At 44.0% G+C, this 19,530-nt stretch overlaps 1 protein-coding gene across 1 annotated transcript in view; it reads right to left on the bottom strand.

Moving 5' to 3' along the window:
- Nucleotides 1-378: 378 nt before the first annotated feature.
- SLC24A3 (solute carrier family 24 (sodium/potassium/calcium exchanger), member 3) overlaps nucleotides 379-19,530 on the bottom strand; it is a 262,150-nt gene continuing 242,998 nt past the window's right edge. The window contains exons 13-17 of the mRNA XM_010575076.1: nucleotides 18,323-18,489; nucleotides 17,486-17,600; nucleotides 16,479-16,591; nucleotides 2,009-2,074; nucleotides 379-976 (exon numbers count right to left, since the gene is read on the bottom strand). Of these exons, the coding sequence (XP_010573378.1) occupies nucleotides 827-976; nucleotides 2,009-2,074; nucleotides 16,479-16,591; nucleotides 17,486-17,600; nucleotides 18,323-18,489 (611 nt within the window). The 3' untranslated portion in view covers nucleotides 379-826. The remainder of the gene's footprint in view (nucleotides 977-2,008; nucleotides 2,075-16,478; nucleotides 16,592-17,485; nucleotides 17,601-18,322; nucleotides 18,490-19,530) is intronic.

Raw genomic sequence — 19,530 nt, 5'->3', positions numbered from 1 at the left:
ACCATAAACAACCTAGTAATAAAACTCCAACATTAGTAGTTAAATGGTAGCAGTGTTTACCCTTTGAATCCACATTGAATCCATGAGCATTCCTCATCACACCTGTACAAGATTCATTTTTTATGGTAAAAAGTCATCATCTGTTGCCTTGACAATCTTCTTTTAATACTCAGTAAATCCATTCATATGCCGAGTACCTTGAATTGTATTCCCATATTACACTGCCCTGTGACCTTTGGATCGTTACAGGAGACCCAGCACTCAGAAGGAGAAGCTGCAAGAGAGGACTTTGATCTCTGGCAATTAAAAAAACCCCCCAACAACAAAAAAACAAAACAAAAAACCCCCCAAAACAAAACTAAAAAAAAAACAAAAACAAAAACCAACCAAAAAAATTCCCATGATTCTCCTTGAAATTAGCCCCTGTATGATGTACCCTCTTCTGCATTGTAGCTATAGTCTTAAGTCATAAATTAGATTAGTCTTCCATCAAATAACTTAAAAAAAGAAGGAATTGTAGCAGACCAGTTTTACCTGGCTTGACGCCAGTTAGCAGCCAGTTCATCTAGAGTCCCAGTCACACTGTTCAAAAACTGAGCTAGGAAATCACATGAATGTTGAAAAAAATAATCTTCACATCGATGCAGGATTTTTCCAGGTTGTGGGGGGTCAGGGAGAGGGCAGACCTAGATGGGGCCACAGGTCCTATGAACAGTGAACAGGATATACATCACGACTTGGAGGTGCACCGCATTCAGGAGATGCCAGCCGTGGTTTGTATTGCACAGGTAAGAAGGAAGTTCCTCCTGACAGTCTGCCACCTGCATTAGTGATCCCTGCACATTGGCAAGTTCACAAAAGTGAAAACATTGAATTCTGTCATGATGGAGAAACACAGGAAGATGCCGTAAAGGGAAAGGCACACACACCCTAGCTTCTTATCCAGTTTCCATTTGTTCATGTGGACGCCAAAAACCTACAATAAACACAGAGTAAGCCACCACAGCAGGAACATTTTGAATAAAGTGGTAAATGCCCTTCTCAATTACAGGAGCATGAAGATGACTGTCCCCTTACTGATCATGGTCACCTGGAAGCAATCACAATACAAGTACTGCAACAAGTGAGCTGAAGACCACAGCTGAAGTAAATCAGAGTAGCCCCCTCACAGTCATGGAAGCCACACTGACTTGCATCACCTTGAGTCCTGGCCCAAGGACCTTAAGTTTCTGCAATGAATTTCATTTTGCCAAGAACAATCCCATTTAATTCAATCAGAAACATTTTCAAAGGCCAGATTCCTTTTTCTTCGCTCAAAATACTTCATGTGCCCCTCTGCATCTCAATCTAGAGCCACATAGTCTAAGGCTGGGCTTGACTTTGCTTAGTTTCCTTCCACACAAACTTCTTAAAAGACTGAAGTCTTGTGTACATGGGAATGGTGCTGGTATGCAATGCACAGGAGGACTCCCTATAGCAGCTGGTCTCATGATTTGGAAGATGTCACATAAATCCTCTCTATCATTTCTAGTCTGCTATGTTGGACTTGGACAGGTCAGGGAACGTGAGACACTGATTTCAATAGAAAAATTGTCATGTCCAGGCACTATTTGTTCTCATCTGCGTTGTGTTTCAGAAGGTTCCTAGAGAGGGCCAAAGCAAACTGTATATCATTTTGTCTACCTGTCCAACAGGAGAACGGATCTCATCATACATCAAGGGGATTCTGCTTCAACTCTAGCATGAAAAATAACTAACGATTACTAATGAATCTCCTGGGCTCCTCCCATAAAAACCATACAAATGAGAGCCATCTTGTGACAGTGATAGCTTCTGCAAAGTGCCAGGTTAAGGTCTTGGAAAGTTTACAATAGGAATGACAATTCCTATCCCGTAACAACAGGCTTTGCAACCACTATTACAGCTGGAGGTAAGAAAGGAATAGGTGAAGAAAACATCTATAAAAATCACTCTTTTGGAAATGAAGAATGAAAGACTATATACATACTGTGACAAAAACAGATGCCAGCAGGAGACCAACAGAATAGATAAGTCCTCTGCTGTTTAACCGAATCTGTAAAAGAAGGAAGTTTATAAAACCATGTCACAATTTCAAGCAACAGTATTTCTCTCTGCTGATAATTCTGTAATCCTAAACTGCTGAGTGGCTAAACACTGGCTTGCAAGCCATAATGACAAGTCAGACCATTACATCACAGACTATTTTGCCTACTCCCTATTGCCAAAGAATAAGTATTATTATTAGAGTAGCATCCTTAGGACCTCAGAGCATTTCAAACTGTTCCACCCTGACATGCGCTTTGTCATCCCTTATACTGTTACACCATGCAGTTTTCTTTTTGGCAATTAACTCCTATGTGAGTCCTGTAAAAACAAAGAGGGGAAAAGAAATTTTGCTTTCAGTCACCGTATTGGGTTTGTGTGGCAAGGTTTTGGTAGTGTGTGTGGGGGTTACAGGGGTGGCTTCTGTGAGAAGCTGCTAGAAGCTTCCCCTGTGTCCAACAGAGCCAATACCAGCCGGCTCTAAGATGGACCCGCCGCTGGCCAAGGCCGAGCCAATCAGCGATTGCACAGTGGTAGCACCTCTGTGATAACATATTTAAGAAGGAAAAAAAGTTGCTGGGACAGACAGAAACGGCAGCTGGAGAGAGGAGTGAGAACACATAAGAGAAACAACCCCGGAGACACCAAGGTCAGTGCAGAAGGAGGGGAGGAGATGCTCCAGGTGCCGGAGCAGAGATTCCCCTGCAGCCAGTGGGGAAGACCATGGTGAGGCAGGCTGTCCCCCTGCAGCCCATGGAGGTTGGAGCAGATCTCCACCCGCAGCCCATGGAGGACCCCAAGCCAGAGCAGGTAGGTTCCCGAAGGAGGCTGTGACCCCATGGGAAGCCCGCGCTGTAGCAGGCTCCTGGCAGGACCTGAAGATCTGTGGAGAGAGGAGCCCATGGAGCAGGTTTTCTGGCAGGACTTGTGACTCTGTGGGGGACACACGCTGGAGCAGTGTGCTCCTGAAGGACTGCACACCGCGGAAGACACCCATGCTGGAGCAGTTCGTGAAGAACTGCAGCCCGTGGGAAGGGCCCACGTTGGAGAAGTTCGTGGAGGACTGTCTCCCGTGGGTGGGACCCCATGCTGGAACTGGGGAAGAGTGTGATGAGCCCTGCCACTGAGGAGGATGAAGTGGCAGAAATAACGTGTGATGAACTGACCGTAAACCCCATTCCCCATCCCCCTGTGCTGCTGGGGGAGGGTAGGTAGAGAATCTGGGAGAGAAGTTGTGCCCAGGAAGAAGGGAGGGGTGGAGGGAAGGTGTTCTGAGATTTGGTTTTATTTCCCATTACCCTACTTCAGTTGATTGGTAATAAATTGAGTTAGTTTTCCCCAAGTTGAGTCTGTTTTGCCGGTGATGGTAATTGGTGAGTGATCTCTCCTGTCCTTATCTTGACCCATGAGCCCTTTGTTATGTTTTCTCTCCCCTGTCCAGCTGAGGAGGGGGAGTGATAGAATGGCTTTGGTGGGCACCTGGCATCCAGCCAGGGTCAACCCACCACAGTCACCAATTAATGCTTCACAGTGGGGGAAGATAAACAAGGACATACACAAACACATAATTTCTTCCCTACTCTTACTCATCTCGGTGAAGGAAACAAGTCAGTAATCTCACAGCCGGAACCTAAGCTGCTGAAAATCATCGGTATATCAAAGCACCATGGCACACTAGCACAGGCTGACCATTATTTAGCACTGAGGCAAATCAAGCAAAGAGACAATTTATTGCCTGCAGGGCTGTGTAGAGATATCATCACTAAGGTACCCAGGCACATCACAGGTTCTGACGTAGCCGTCTCCATGGCAGAGCCACAACTACATCCACTGTGCAAGTGGAGAACTGAGATACAGGTCCTCAAAGCTGTGGAGCTATTTAACCGCCATTTTTAGAGGCTTTGGAGTCTAACCAAAGGCACTTGCTTGCATCTTTAAGCCCCAAATACATTTAAAAACATGATTTTATGACATAAACCTAAAGCTACATAGGAAGGCTACAGGGAGTAAAGCCACCTCTCCAATGCTGTTCCTCAGCTAGGATTGTGCTTCTCCTCAGTTCCCCATTCTTCTCTTGGGGAGCTTAATCATTGTTCCTTTGGGCATTTTTATATGAAGTTCTCAAACAGTTATCACCTGCAGTATCGTCAAGGGAGCACTCAGGTGGAGTGTCTCAAGGCATTTCTGGAGGGGCTACTGTGTGAGGGAGACCTCCTCCTCAGGAAGGCTGGCTTCTCCAGGGAAGCAATAGGGAAGCTGCGGATTGGGTGTCATGGGTGACTGAACTGTAAATCTTTAGACCACCTAATATCAATTATTATCTTAAGGTCACTATAAGGTAACACAGTCCATTGTATTCCTCCCTGCACCTTCTATGCAATGAAACCCTACCTGAAGTTGAGTTTCAACTGACAGTCACAAAACTGTACTATTTAGTAATTGACTATTTAAGTTTCTTGGCAGAGATCAATCTTAGCAAGAAATTATGTACAAGTATTTTTGAAGGATGCTTTAGAAAAGGACATTGCTATTGTTTGTCTAGCAGACTTTGATTTTGTGCAGTGCAGGTATATTTTCAGTCACACCACTCTGCTGCTGAGGTCAAATAGCAAAACTAAATGCAGTGATCTTCCTTAAATGGGCTGGTATCCAATTCTTAATTGGTGAGCTTGTTCTACATTTGTATACAAAGAAAAGTAAAAACATTAGTTTTTACATTCCTGCAAATGATCTGCAGACAAGAAAATAGTTCCCAGAATGAAAATTCATCCACCTCAAACAACACATTTTTTTCCAACAGCTGGATTTATTTCTTGGTTTTTAAACTGTTTTTAGTCCAATAAACAATTCAAACTAAACTTCTATGGTACGACATTATTTTCTCAACTGTCAACACAGAAAATAATGGTACCTAGTGTATCACTGGCTGCTTTTCAGTGATCTCATTCTTCCAGTTAGACTATAAAGAAGCCCATTTGCAAGAGAAGTGGGTATTGCTAATTTGATGATAAGCAGCACTACAATTTCATGAATGCAAGACTGCTGAGGCACTTGTATCGTTTTGCATCACAGTCAGGAAAAACTTCTCACCCAAATATTGCTTCCATATCCAGAGTAATGACTTAGCTTCATTCCCCAAGGACAACTGAGGGGAGAGTCTGACTTCCAGAGTCAAGGAAAGGATTACCGGTTCTGACATTTTGCAAACCTGAGCCTGCAATGAACTCCATACACTCAGGATCCTCTATGCAAATCCATGTTGAAGACAAGGTCAAGCATGCTGCAAAAAGACAGTCCCGGAAGGATTTCTCTATTCTCCTGTACATGCTCAAGATTCAGCATGACAACACATTGCTCTACTTCTAATAAGCCATGATAAGCATGAACAGGTCTTGTACAGCTACTAGACACTGGAATTGTTATAGCGTTTGTACTCACAAGCATCCCACCAATTTGCAGAGCTCTGTTGCTGCCTGAGATTTACTGTTAACTTCATGTATGTTAAAATACTGGCTTAAACAAATGGCACATCTTCCTTCTTTACCGATTTTTGCCATCATAAAAAAGGCTACAGCCGTGATGATCATTTGTTCTTAAAGTTATTACAGGATTTCTTTAAGATATAAGCTGTAAGAGTATGTATGTACAGTGGGACCATTATATTCCTATGGCCATTATATGTAAAATACAATATTCTCACTAGACTGACTGTCCAAAGAAATGAAGGACGTGGACTGCTTCAGAGTGTGAAGGCCAATTTTGGGACTGTCTGCATAAGTGAAGGTGAAAAATGTAATGATCCCACTGTTAATGTAAACTGCAGGTTGTAAGTGGCAGACAGGAGGAAGTGTATTCTTGCAGCTATGGAAGAAGTCTCTAAGGCCACTGCAGCTTTTATTACCAGTCCTCAGCAAACCTCAAAGTTTTGCTGAAACAAGAGCTGGCTCTTGGGATGAGAGACAACATCAGGTTCTGACCCAGAAGACCTTTTTCTTTGATACCCTACAGTGTGTTTCCTGTTACACTAAGGAGCCAGGACAAGCTAATTTGGGGGCTCTGTGCACACATAACTGCTCCTGGTAGAGACAGACTTGTCCACTGTGCTTCGTTGACTTCCATGCGTCCACTCCTCTTCTCCTGCTTCCACTACTCTGAATGGTCCATACATGACACCTAACCTGGATTTCCATTTTAGTTAGTCTAAAATGCAAAAAACCCCTAAACTAACTTTGTGTAACTAAAATACAAATTTAAAGTCACCTTCCCTGCGACTCCAAATGAGCAGCAGTTGGCTAGGAAAGACAGATACTATTTTACAATAAATTTCTGTCTGGATTTTGGTCAGGAATTCTGTTTGACCAGTGCCAATATCCATAAAAACTGTCAGTATGAAATACATCAATCGGAAAGGAATCTACAGGAAAAGGAAGCAAATGAAGCAGCTGGAATTATTTTAGCATGGAAAATGTCTGAATTCAACCTAAAGTGCAGATGCTGCTTCTCAGTTACATCATTAGCCTCCATAAAACCCCCAGACATTTGGAAAGAAGACCATGCCAAAGGCCTCTGTGTCTAATTTGCTGAGGACAGTGCTTATAGAGATGTTTGGGGCTACTTTTTTTAGACTATCCGCGAGGCTCCTCTTTGGAGGCCATTCAGGGGAATAAAAGTTGTTATTAAGGATTATTCAAAACTAGAAAGTGTATGCTAATTATTTATGACAGCTTTATGAATGTAACAGTAACACACATCATGCTGATCCCACACGGGCAAAGCAAACGTGGCAACCCCTTCAGCAGCGTGAGCACCGATTTTGCCTTGCAGTGGTACTGCATTAAAACACTTGAGTTTCACTCCAGGTTGGCAGTTCTCAACTTGGGCTTAACTAGCAATGCTCCTGGCCTGGGATCTACTCCAGCTCCCACTGTTGTGCAAAGCAATTAGCTATTCATTAACCCAAATAACAAGAACTTTCCTTTACAAGGTTTGACTATTCCCATAAAAAGAAAGGATTTCCTGGGAGGGGTAAAAGGCTGTTTTCTAATGCAGTTTTCACTTTCCAGTGCTTTTTGCTCCAAAAAAAATTGGACCATTTGTTAGGGTCATCACCCGATACCTCACTCTGCCACAGGACAGCAGGATTAAAACCCTTCCATGTACATAGCAAAGGGTGGTTTCCTTGGGCGAGCTAATGCTAGCTGTGGAACGCACTTTGTCAGGAAGCTCATTTGGCTGAACTGGATACATATCACAGCTGGACTTTCTGGAAGAAAAAGTGCAATTCTGTGTAAAAACCTTGTTGGTGAGCTCAAAGCACTATAAAAGCTGTGCAGAATTCCAGATGTTTCCACTGTGGCTCAGGAGGTGATGCATGCATGGCATCTCCCTGCCATGCCACAGAGCAGGCATAAAAGGGACAGAAGAGGACAAAGACAACAGGTGAGAAGGGCTATAAAACAATGCAAAGCGAATGAAAAACGACAGACAGCTGGAACAAACTGACATTGATGTAAGCTGTCCTCAAAGCAGATTTGCCCTGGGATGGCTGAGAGGTAGATTCCATGGATGGGTGCTGCGTGTAATTCCAGATGGACTGGGCTTGCAGTATACATGCTGTGGAGTTACTCTATGTGGACACAAATAGGCCAATTAATATGGCTTGCTGTTTATGCACAGAGCAGCTCTGCACAGTGTGTACAGGGAGTCCAGCTGCATGTGATGCATTGCTTTCCTGGCATGTGCTGGACGTCTGACCTCACTAGACTTTCGCACATGTGGAGAATGGCATACGTTCAGGCACTGTGCCCAGGGTCTCTGGGTTATTCAAGACAGCCCTGGAGCAAGCTGATTTACACCTGTAAGAAACCTCCCTCATTGTAAATATAATTCCTGTTTAAGCCTGTTGCCCAGATACCTCTTACTGTAAAGGTTTCTTGGACTAATATAGCACTTTGAGATTCTTGCAGACTTTAGAGCTCACATTGAGAAGAGAATGAAAGCTGTCTGGGTTTGTTCAGGACCAAAATACAATGGTAGTCTAGTCTCTGAGGGGCATTTTTTGCTAGATATTCTCACTCCAACAAAGAAAGGTCTCCTCAGAGCTAGATGAAACTCACTGCCAAGCATCGGGGGGGCTGCAGCCTGAGGACTTGGAGACATGTTCTCCAGTAAACCTTGCACTGGTGGTATAAGGGGCTTCCAGCATCAGATAAGCCAGCAGCGACTTCCCTGACACACACGTCACGTTAGAGCACTCCCCATTTACCACAGCTGAGGGAGGTAGGCTTGAGCAAACAGCCCACATAGCTTGGGACATGAGCGCATATTCCCTTCTATCAAATCTGCTACTGGGCACTGAGGTATTTAATTCTTGCATTATGAGTAACCAGAGGACTGCTGCCAAAGCTCTTGGCTAGTCTATGCCTAGCTCTGGAAATAGTTCTCTGAAAACATAACGGAAACCCCCAAATAATAATGAAAACAAGAACGTTTAATTCTAGCTATTACTTATCTATCACCAACAGAGAGAACATACGGTTTCAAAGGAGACAGGTTCAGATTTGCTCTAAGTCTGCTGCAACTCTGCACAGTAGTACACTTACTGGTGCACAGCAGGGGTTGCTCATCAGAACAAAAAGGCAGCTATAACAGCTTCCTACTGTTTTATCCTACCTGCTAATGCTAAAGGTTCTCCTACAATCCCCTCCTGTTTGGCCCAGGTCTATGTTACAGCCATTCTGTCCACAGCAATGGCTAGAATCACAAAAGCCACACAAGCAGGTGTGCTTTTTTTAACTTTCTCTCGAGCTCTGGTAGCCTTTCAACATTTTCTAATCTAATACACACCTATCAATTTCAGAAAGTAATCACACAGAACCATGAATTGTTTTATACCATATTGTTCAGCGGTTCTGAGATAGTTAAACCCGAACTAGGCTGAATAGCCACTGTTCACTTATTTCTCATTTCTCTCATTTTAGTTCTCCACTTGCCTAAATGATCCTTTCTTTTTCTGCATTTGATTTTGGACTACCTGCTGCTGTTTCACACATTTCCCATAAGCCTACAGCTCTGGAAATAGTTTCAACTGACGAACTATTCCCACTTCTCCGATTATCACTGTAAGTCTGCCCTATTTCTTATTGTGACTTCTAACTGTGAGCACAGGAGCTCAGAAGACTCTGAAATTTGGTACAAAAGCTTGAGAAAAATGTGTCCTTGATCTGCCAAATTAGGGTAGAAATCATTCAAGCAGCCTTCTCATGAGACAAGTGCATTTCCTACAAAAGGCAATGGAATAGGTTTTCTCAGGGTATGTGACAATGTGTAAGTTCAGGTAAAACAAGGCTAGCAAAACATTCAAAACTCACAGTAAGGGAGGAGATAATTTCAGATTCTAGCAAAGAGCAGAAAAAGGGCCTCAGCTGGAGTCTTCTTAATTACAGAAGGAAAAGCTCAGTTCTCTGTTCGTTTAAGAATAGGAAATGCTTCTTACCCAGGAGAGAACTGTCTGCAGATGAAATACTCCCTCATACTGCAAGGAGGAAAAATCAACATTCCCAAACTCTCCTTTGAGGTTTGGCTTGTATGTAGCGGCTAAAGCAAGCCAGAAGAATGCTCTGTTTTGACTGATCACACATGAAAGGTTTGCAAGGTTCAAAATCTACTCTGTCTGAATTTGAACAGAGGCTGTCTCCCTGCTTCTTGTGTAGCAAATACAAAGATGCTGCCACCAGCTCCAGCTATTCCCATGCAGCTCCTGCAGGCAATAAGTAACCGAGGCTGAAGCTAAATAGCAGAGGAAAAACAATGGAAATAAAAGCAATTCCATTCTTCAGTTCTTTTCTGGAAGTTGCTGAAGGGAAAACACGGAGCTATTGCCAAAACCCAAACTAGTTTTGCTCCAGGGTCCAAAAATGAGAGAAATTACCTCATTCAGGAATATTAGAAGGACTCTGCTATGTTTCCAGTCCCTTGGCTGAAAAAGCTGCAGGTCCTCTGTTTGGGGATCCTTTTCCTGCAGTGTTGCTGCCCGGCAGTGGAAATTCTGTGTATATCCTGCATTCCCTACGTCTTGCCACGAGACAGCATTCTCAACAAACTGGAACTTCAGACATGTGCTGCACTCCTGCATGTTTCAATGGAATTTCCTTCTTGGAACTTTTTTGAGACTCCTAAGAAAGTATCCTTGGTTTGCTCTGTATCACACAATTCACTTTGCAGGGTGCACAGCCTGGAGTACGTAACATGGAGTGCTGCACATAGACACTCAAGGTATTAAGCAAGAAATGCAGGGGTTATGGTTGGAGAGAATTCCTGTATTGTTAGGAGCTTTGGAAGGGACCAGACACTTTTGGTCTACAGACTTTTGGTCTACTATAGTATAATCATCTCAGTCTCCCTGTCATGAAACCAGGGACCAAATGCAGTCAATACATGCAAACTATTCCAGGAAGCTCGAGGGACTAGTTAGTAGCTTCAGTGTGTACCTGCTGCTGTGCCCTTCCATAGGTTTTTGGGATCAGCAAATAAATTAATCCATTAATACCTGCCAAGCTGCATAATGCTGCTGTGGTGATAGCAGTACATCAGGCTGCAGATGCTAACGTGACAGCTGGAAAGAGTCTGGCACTTCAGAGCAGGAGGAGGAGTAACATGTACACAAGTGAAGGGTGATGCTGTGGGAAGCAGGGACCCCTGCAGACACTCAGAGTCACCACCCTGTTGCTATCCTCGACCTTAATGTTTGCCCTGATGACTGACAGATCCACTGAACCTATCCTCCCTCTTCCCTCAGAGGATTTAAGGTGGTCTATATGCAGATACCTGGGCCAGAATGGGGCAGGGAACAGGTACAAAGATGTTGGCTGTGAGGACATGAAGGCCAGCTTTGTCCTAGTGTCGTAAGATTCATCATAGTGCTTTGTAATGAAAACATTAAATAGCAAACTGGTCAGAGAGTAGCAAAGCAGTGACATTTGCCATCCTGATGCGTGTTTCTCAAGTGTCCACTTCCCTCTGGATTCTCCAATGTCTAACAAGGCTTGCACTGGCATTACTCCTTCTCTCTCTAGCTGCCTGTTTGCATGAAAGGAATGTAACATCTCTAAGACTTCTAACTTACTGCCAAATTTTGCTGAAACTAGCTAAAGTTATCAGGCAGAGGAGTGATGGATAGACATATGATTATACTCCCAAATGCTGATGTGAATAAATGAACCTGGCTGTTTATTCTTAGGCTAAAATTCCTGTTCTCTAAAACACTCCTGGCTGATGTCTGTTTTACAGCTTCACGTCCAAAAAAAGATTCCAGAGGGAAGCAATTGGATGTAAGACACAGAGCAAATGTCCTTCCACTCCGGATTTGCCAGGGCCACTGGGGAAGGATGCTTACAGGATTACAGAGTCAGCAACATGTCCAGGACTCAGAGCTGGAAGAGACGAGAAAGTGAACTATTTCAAAGGTCTCTCTAGGTCCAGAGGGATGCTGCTTTTTCTCCGAAAGTCCTGCTAGCATGCTAGATTAGCTATGCTCAATAACAAAAGGCCAGAGCTGCAGCAGGAGCATGGCCAAGTGACCTCTGAGTAGTGGAGATGGAAGCTCCAGTGGGAAGCACAGAGGAAGGCAGAGTTAGTGCCTGGACATTAAGAGGTGTCCAGAAATAACAAGGATTCTTAAAATAATAAACATATAGCTGCGTTAGAGACTAGATATTGCAGAAACAAAAGGGATCTGAAGCTGTCTGATTTTGACTAGATCTGCCTTTTGATGGGAAAAGCATCAGTGGGCTGGCCCAAGCCAAGAACTATGGGACTGACAACTGAGTTGAAGGCAAGGGGTGAGGGTAGAGGAGGACCTTTTCTTCTCTGCACCAACAGTAACATTTTCCTGGAGAAGCATGAGATGGAGCATTCTCCGGTTTGGGTTTGGACTGACTCCAGTCGGCACTGGAAGGAAATGAATAAAAATCCTGTGCCGCACATTGATGATCACACTGAGACAGACCTGGTTTGTGGAAACAGATACACACAGGTGAGGGAGGATGAATGATATCGGAGACCAGTGCCCTGGAGCATACAGTGGTTTTGCAAAGCGCTGCCTGGTGTGCCAGCTTCCTACATCACATCATGTGGGTGCAGCCCCCCTGTTCAGGCTGGGTCTGTGACTGCCCTGCAGTCTCCACTAGTGGCATACCAACATCCTACAGGAAAACCTTTCATTTTAAGTAGGGAAACAGAAGAAGGGGAACTTTCTTCTCTAAAACAGGTGACAGATGCTTGCAAGATGCAGTCTGAGAAGCAAAAGATGGTTTTCCATTCTTTTCTTGTAACAAGAAAGTAAGAATAAAATAAATAATAAGCTGAAACATCCATTGACAATGGGCCTGGGAAAGGGGTAGTCAGAAGTGGGAGAGGCACTTAATCAAAACAATTGCAATTTAACAACCCAGCACCAGGATGTGTCTCAAGAGATTCAGTCCACTTCCACTTACCAACTGTGTGACTTCCAGGAATTCCATTCATCTCTCTTCGACAAGTCCCCTCTTGCTCTTTTCCTGTCTTATCTATTAGATCACAAGCTGTATTTTCCCCTCTCAGGCACTATCTCATAGAGTGAAGTTTTTTAAACAAGAAGTTCTGATTCTGCATGGGGCTTCTTGTGGTTGCTGACAGGTGTATGATAAAACTAGGCAGTAACCGGGACCTTACGGGACAATGCTTTCAATATATTGATGTCTCACAACCAGCCACAAGCTTCCAGGCTGCATCTCATCCAAAGCTCTCTGCTTACTTCAAATCAAAATGCACCATCTGTAAAATGGGCTCTGAAACATCCACCTGCCCTTAGGGAGTTTAAGGAAGGCTCAAACACAAGCTCATCCTACAAAGGGTGCTACAGCAGCTGAAAGCACCATTAGCAGTGAGACTGCTCTTCACATTCAGAATGAAACCCCATAAATCTCCTTCTGGTTGGGAGCAGCTGCTTGGCTGGTTAGTGTGTGAAGCCACTTTTACCGCATGTGGCTGAGAAAGTTCAGAATGAGCATAATCACAGGACACCATGCTGCCACATGCATGTGCACACTGCAGCACAGAGGCAGACAAAGGGAAAGAAAAAGGGAGCAAATCCTCTTCTCCATTTCTGCACACTAACATGCCAGAACTCTTTACACCAGCGTTAACAGGGAGCAAAATCTGGCCACAGGGTATTCTGAGTCAGGCAGTCTGGAACAAGAGATACATAGGGATTTTATGGAGTATGATATTAGAGAAATACCATACTCTGGAGAAAGCCCTGAGTGTTTAGACTTCCAGAAAAATAAGGCTGGAGGGGGCTTCGAGAAGGCTCTTCTGCATTAAAGCTTAACTTTCAAATCACACAGTCTACTGTTTTTAGCTTCCACAACAGCTATTACTGCCTTAACAGCTTGTTTATTATCTACTTTCAGCAAAAGCTTAACATTGCCACAGTCCTCTTCTATTAAACATTCTGGGGAGGCATCATGGTTTTGGATGGCTATGCAAACGTAATCACAATCAAGCAAGCTCTTTTTGTCTTTTACAAATCTCTGCTTCCCTCTGTACACAAGACAGGGGCAGCATGATGGCTTTGAAGAGTTGAGATGCTACAAAGACAAATCCGGGTTCTGCCAAATACCAAAGGAGCAGTGCTAAATCATGACTATTTGCTCAGAAATTACCTAGTGCTTCTGACTCTCACTCACATTTAGTGGACCAGTAGGTTGGCCTGAGCCTGTGAACCCCCACACAGTGACCAGGCCTTGCTCGTGCGACCAGCCCAAGGCTCAGCCCTATGGACCTCAGAGAGCAGGAGCTCCTTGTCTTCTGACCCTGCTGAACTCGGTGCCAGGCACATCAGCAGGGCTCCCTGAATAACAAATAGCACCTTGCAGCTCTTAATGCTGTCACCAGGCTACACCTGACCCAGCTAACTCTAGCCTTTTCTCGCAACTTAATAATACCTAAATAATTAATTACTAATAACATGGGGGATGGAGGGGGCAGGCTTGTTTTGTTTTGAAGTCCAATTATCCAAGGATTTGGAGAGAAATCCAGGAACTGCAAGTGAAAACTGAGGAACCTCTCTTTGCTAATTGTGGGGCTGTTTCCAAGACTGCCTTTTCTAACCATGTGATCACACTGTACAACGAACATTTTGGGTGTGCAAAACAGTAGTGACATTGTTATGCCTCCATGAAAGCTGGCTGCTTCTGTTCAGCCACTTGTTTTCATCCTTTTCCACAAAAATACACATGAGCTACAGATAAGCTGCTCATTAAAGAAAGGCATTTTATTCCTACAGCATTGCTTCCTTTTGTCACTCCTGTATTCAAGAAGAGGGAAGACCCAAGAACTACAGGCTGGTCAGCCTGATCTTGATCCCTGGGAAGGTGATGGAGCAAATAATCCTGGGAACCACTTAGAAACATATGAAAGACAAAAATGTGATTGCGAGTAGACATACAGATTTGTGAAGGGGAAATCATGTATACCCAGCCTGATAGCCTTCTATGATGAGGTGGACTTGCTGGATGAGGGGAGAGCAACAGATGTTGTTTATGTTGACCTCAGCAAGGCTTTTGACACTCTCTCAAACATCCTCATAGGCAGACAGAGGAAGAACAGACTAAATAAGTAGACAGTGGAGTGGACTGATAACTGGCTGAACCGCTGCGCTCAAAGTCCAGCTGGAGGCCAGTCACTAGTGGTTTACCCCAGGGGTCAATAGTGCTTAACGTCTTTAATAAAGAACTGGATGATGGGGCAGAGGGCACCCTCAGCAAGTTCACAGCTGATACAAAACTGGGAGGGGTGGTGATGTACCAGAGGGCTGTGCTGCCATCCGGAGGGACCTGGACAGGCTGGAGAAATGCGCAGGCAGGAAACTCATGAACATCAACAAAGGGAAATGAAAAGTCCTGCACCTGGGAAGGAATAACCCCATGTATCAGTATATGCTGGGGCTGACCAGCTGGAAAGCAGCTTGGCAGAGAAAGACCTGTTGATCCTGGTGGACACCAAGCTGAAGTCCGCAATGCACTCTTGTGGCATGGAGCACCAAAAGCATCCTGGGCTCCATTAAGAGCAGCATTGCCAGCAGGTAGAGGAAGATGATCATTCTCTACTCAGCACTGGTGAGACATCTGGAGTGCTTGGTCCAGTTGTGGGCTCCTCGATAAAAGGAAGATATGGACTTCCTGGAGCAAGTCTAGTGAAGGCCCACAAGGATGATTTAAGGGACTGCAGCATCTGACATACAAAGAGAGGCTGAAAGAGCTGGGACTGTTCAGCCTGGAGAAGAGAAGATTCAGGGGGATCTTACTGCTGTGTATAAATACCTGGTGAGAGAGGATACAGAAAGTGCAGCCAGACTCTTCTGAGTGGTACCCATTGAAAGAACAAGAGGCAACACACACAATTTTAAATGCGGAAATTCCATTTAAACATAAGAATACTTTTTTACTGCAAGAGCATTCAAACACTGGAACAGGCTGCTGAGAGCAGCTGTTCAGCCTCCACCCTTGGAGGTATTCAAGACCAAACTGGACATGGTCCTAAGTATCCTGGTCTAGCTGACCCTGCTTTGAGCAGAGGGTTGGGGACTAGACAATCTCCAGAGGTACTTGCCAACCTCAACAATTCTGTGATTCTCCAGCCTTTTAACTTTGCATTCACTCAGTGATTGTAATCAAGAATATTCCTTCTGTCCTACACTGCTGTCTGAGTGCTGTACAGCTAACAGCAATAGCAACAGTGACTTCCTTCTAGGGCTTCACAGCATCTCCTGCTTTTCTTTCTCAGAAGGAAGCGTACAACAACTTTGGGGGCAGGGGGATGGCTCTTATAATTTGGGAAGTAAAGGATGATTTCATTGGCATTGGGTAGTTTTTCTCAAACAGGAAAGCTCTGCAGTGTTTCCTGATGATGGTCACACTCTAAAATACCCAGTTATTTAACAGCTTCCTTCACCCTCCAGTGTGTTAGTTTAGAAACAGCAGAATTTTTCTTACCAGAAGACCTACAGGTCTGCTCTATCCTTTACTTTCCACCTATGTGTTCATCCACTCTGGTATATTAAAAACAGGATCATTCTCCTTACTTGGAATATATTCAATGCGTGAAAATACAGTATACTCTAGTGAGTTAGCTTATTTCAGCACAGACTGCTGCCTTTAAGGAGGAAATGGAAGTACTTGTCCCCCAAAGGATGGGGAATGTCCACTGACAATTAATTGCTACTTCTCCCAAATTGTAACAGAGCAAAACTATTTGTTTCTTCAAATCCAATCCACAGAATTTTGGACTTCATTTTTTTTTCCTAAATAGATATGTTTTTAAAAAAAATAAATTAATTAATAAATAAGAATCATGTGAACAAATGTAGGACTTACATATGATCCATAATTCACTGCTAGGGTCTGCAAAGCCCACGGCAGGCCTAGGCCAATTAAAATATCAAAAACATTGCTTCCGATGGAGTTGGACACAGCCATATCTCCCATACCTGCAGGAATGGAAATCATGTACAATCAGACATACACTCAGAAAAGTCTTTCAGCTTCTAAAGTGAAATACATTAATCTGAGCTAATCCAGACAATTTCCACAGATTAAGGCAAGAGTTAAGGGAGATCCCCCTCACCCCATCCCTTCCCTCTCCCCTTTGTCCTCCCCACCATACAAGGCCAGCAGGGTTGAAGGGGCTGAACCCACCTTCCAGGAACATCTAAGAACTTCCCTCAACTAATCCTCCGCTGCTGTGGGGACCCTGGCCACTGGCTGTGCTGGCTGTGACCTGCTGGCACTCTGTTGCCATGCTCAGTGGGGCTGTCGATGCTTTACTGTAACCATGACACATGAGTTTCTATACTGGACTGATTAGATTAGGTCTTCGGGTAGTCTATTAAGTAGCCGGCTGTTTCAATGAAGAGCCACTGGGTTTGTTACCCAAAGCAGTACCGACAACTTTCTTTTTCTCTTAAAACACCTGTTGCTGGAGTCACAAGGGGGAGAAAAAAAAGTTTTCCTTAAAAACAGTAGTATCTTCCAGACCTTATGACTGCGGAGAAAAGCTGGAAAGTGACCTGAAAGACCCTTATGCTATGTTCTAAACAATTCTATACCACCGATATTTAAATTAAGAAAAACGTTGTGACTTTTGGGGAAGGCTTGAAGTTAACAATAGTGCCAAAACTTGTTCCAGACTGTCATTAAGAACCTGTTAGCTGCTTTGCAATAGCAACATAATTAATTTCCTTCTTTGTTCTTGTTTTAAATTTCAGCCTCAGGAAAAGGGCTCTGTATGTTTTCACATTCTGGATACACCTCCGCTACCTAGAGAGGAAGAGTACACAAGGAAACACCTCCATAGCAGTACAACATCTCTGTGATGAACCTACCTTGCCTTGCCACAATAAGGCTTGCCATGCAGTCTGGCACACTGGTTCCAGCTGCCAAGAAAGTGATGCCCATGATCACATCTGGAATTCCCAGTGTGTAGCCAATGATTGTCACCTAAGGAGAGGAAATAAACTGTCAAGCTGTTTATAAGAATTAAAATCACAGACCAGCTTGGCCCAGTTCTGCAAGATGCTGTGAGACAGAGTTTATTGCTCAGTGCAAACTCACGCTTTCTTTAAAGAGAAGCATATCATGTAATGAGGTCTGCAGCAAGCTAACAGGCTCAATGACCCAGCCAGTGCACAAAACTCCCCTGTGAACAGGCCAACTATGCTTGGATTTCCTTGTGTTTTTATTTATCCCCTTCTACCTTTAGGATAATGAGGTAGAATTAAGTTCCTGTTGACTAGAGTAGTTGTGCAAGAATCTGGCTTTTGTTCACGCTGAGTTCAAAGTGTTATCATTCACAACTCTGTCTCTCAAGCTTGCTTGCTCCAAGAAAAGGAAAAGCTGTTGAGGCCAGATTCTTACTAGCATCAGGGCCTCTTTACACTGCCCTGCACAACAAGGAGGTGTTAAATTGGTGCAAGTGTAATTTTTTCCCATATTAAAGAATCTGGGTGAAATTCCAGCCCTGAATCAAGTTCAAAGGCCATGGCTACTGGCCCCTAACTTTCTTTCTGAGTGTGGACAGGTCTAATAGAAATGGAAGCAGACTTAAGGTTTCTCATCTAAAAATTCAGGTAGGTAGAACTTTCTACACATTTCTCTAAGCTGACAAAAGCCACTTCTGTTGCCTCTCCCAGGCTGCGGTTTCTGCTTTAGTTGGTACGTACCATCCACACCATCATGTAGGAGAAAGCTGCAATCCAGAGGGTAGAGGAAGCAAAGGTAACCATAAACCATTTTTCCAAGTGGGGTTTGTTACAATTGGGCACTGTGAAGTACAGGACAAAACTCAATGGCCATGTGAAGAGCCACTTCAGAATTTCTATCTTGCCAGCTGTAAAACAAAAAAAGGGAAACAATCACAATTCTAGTCTGCTTTAGTCCAAAATGTTATTATTTTGTTAATATTAACAAGCAAGATGCCAGGGGCACCTCAACCTAACTGCTATCCAAACAAGACAATGACAAGACATTCTTTGTTCAGAAGATCGCGGTGTGATGGCAGAAATGGGAGGGCAGAGAGGGGCACAGGGAAGGAGTATGAAGTGCCTCCCTGAGAGTTTGTTAAGTAATGGGTCAGAGCACACCTGCTACCCTCCCTGGGTCAAGTTCTTACAGGTACCATACAAAAAGCAAGTTCTAGAAAGAGATATGATCCATCTTCAACCACCTAAGAGGAGGGTATAGGAAAGATGGAGCCAGGCCCTTCATAGAAATGCACAAGGAAATTATAAGAGCCAATGGACTCAACTTGCAATAAGGGAAATTGAGAATAGGTGCTACCATAAGTTGTGCATTTTCTTTTTTTTTTCCTCCTATGAGGGTGGTCAAACACTGGAACAGGTACCCCAAAAGACTGTGAGATCTCCATCCTTATAGATAATCAAAACTCAACTGGACACAACCTTGGGCAACCTGCTCTGAGCAGGGGTTTGAACCAGAGATCTCCAGAAGTCCATGCTGACCTTTCCCATACTACGAAGCTAGTGTCATGGTCCATAAGACATCTAAATTACTCTCTTCAGGGCTCACTTTTTTTCCTTACTCAAACTACAGCTACACTGTTTGAGTAAGGAGATCTGAACAGGAGTTCCCAAAAACATCTCTCACGTGTAAAGGGCAGGACCAGACCCTACAGTATTCTGGCTTGTCTGCAACACAGCAGATTTGGCCAGCAGCCCAGCAGATCTTGCCAGCTGTGGCAACTGTGAGTCAAAGGTAGGGCAGGGATACGTTATAATTATCCCAGGACTAGAGCCCTGATGAGGTAAGAGGGACTTGGCAAAAAGGAGATCTCCATCCTGCAGGCGCAGCACTCAGCAACCTGAGGCACATGTGGTTTTTCACAGGTCACAAAGCTGTTCTAACTTTCTAA

The sequence above is a fragment of the Haliaeetus leucocephalus genome, unplaced genomic scaffold (genome assembly GCF_000737465.1).
Source record: "Haliaeetus leucocephalus isolate CR32 unplaced genomic scaffold, Haliaeetus_leucocephalus-4.0 Scaffold450, whole genome shotgun sequence".
In the NCBI taxonomy this organism is placed as follows: Eukaryota; Metazoa; Chordata; class Aves; order Accipitriformes; family Accipitridae; genus Haliaeetus; species Haliaeetus leucocephalus.
This window is presented reverse-complemented; position numbering and strand designations above follow the sequence as displayed.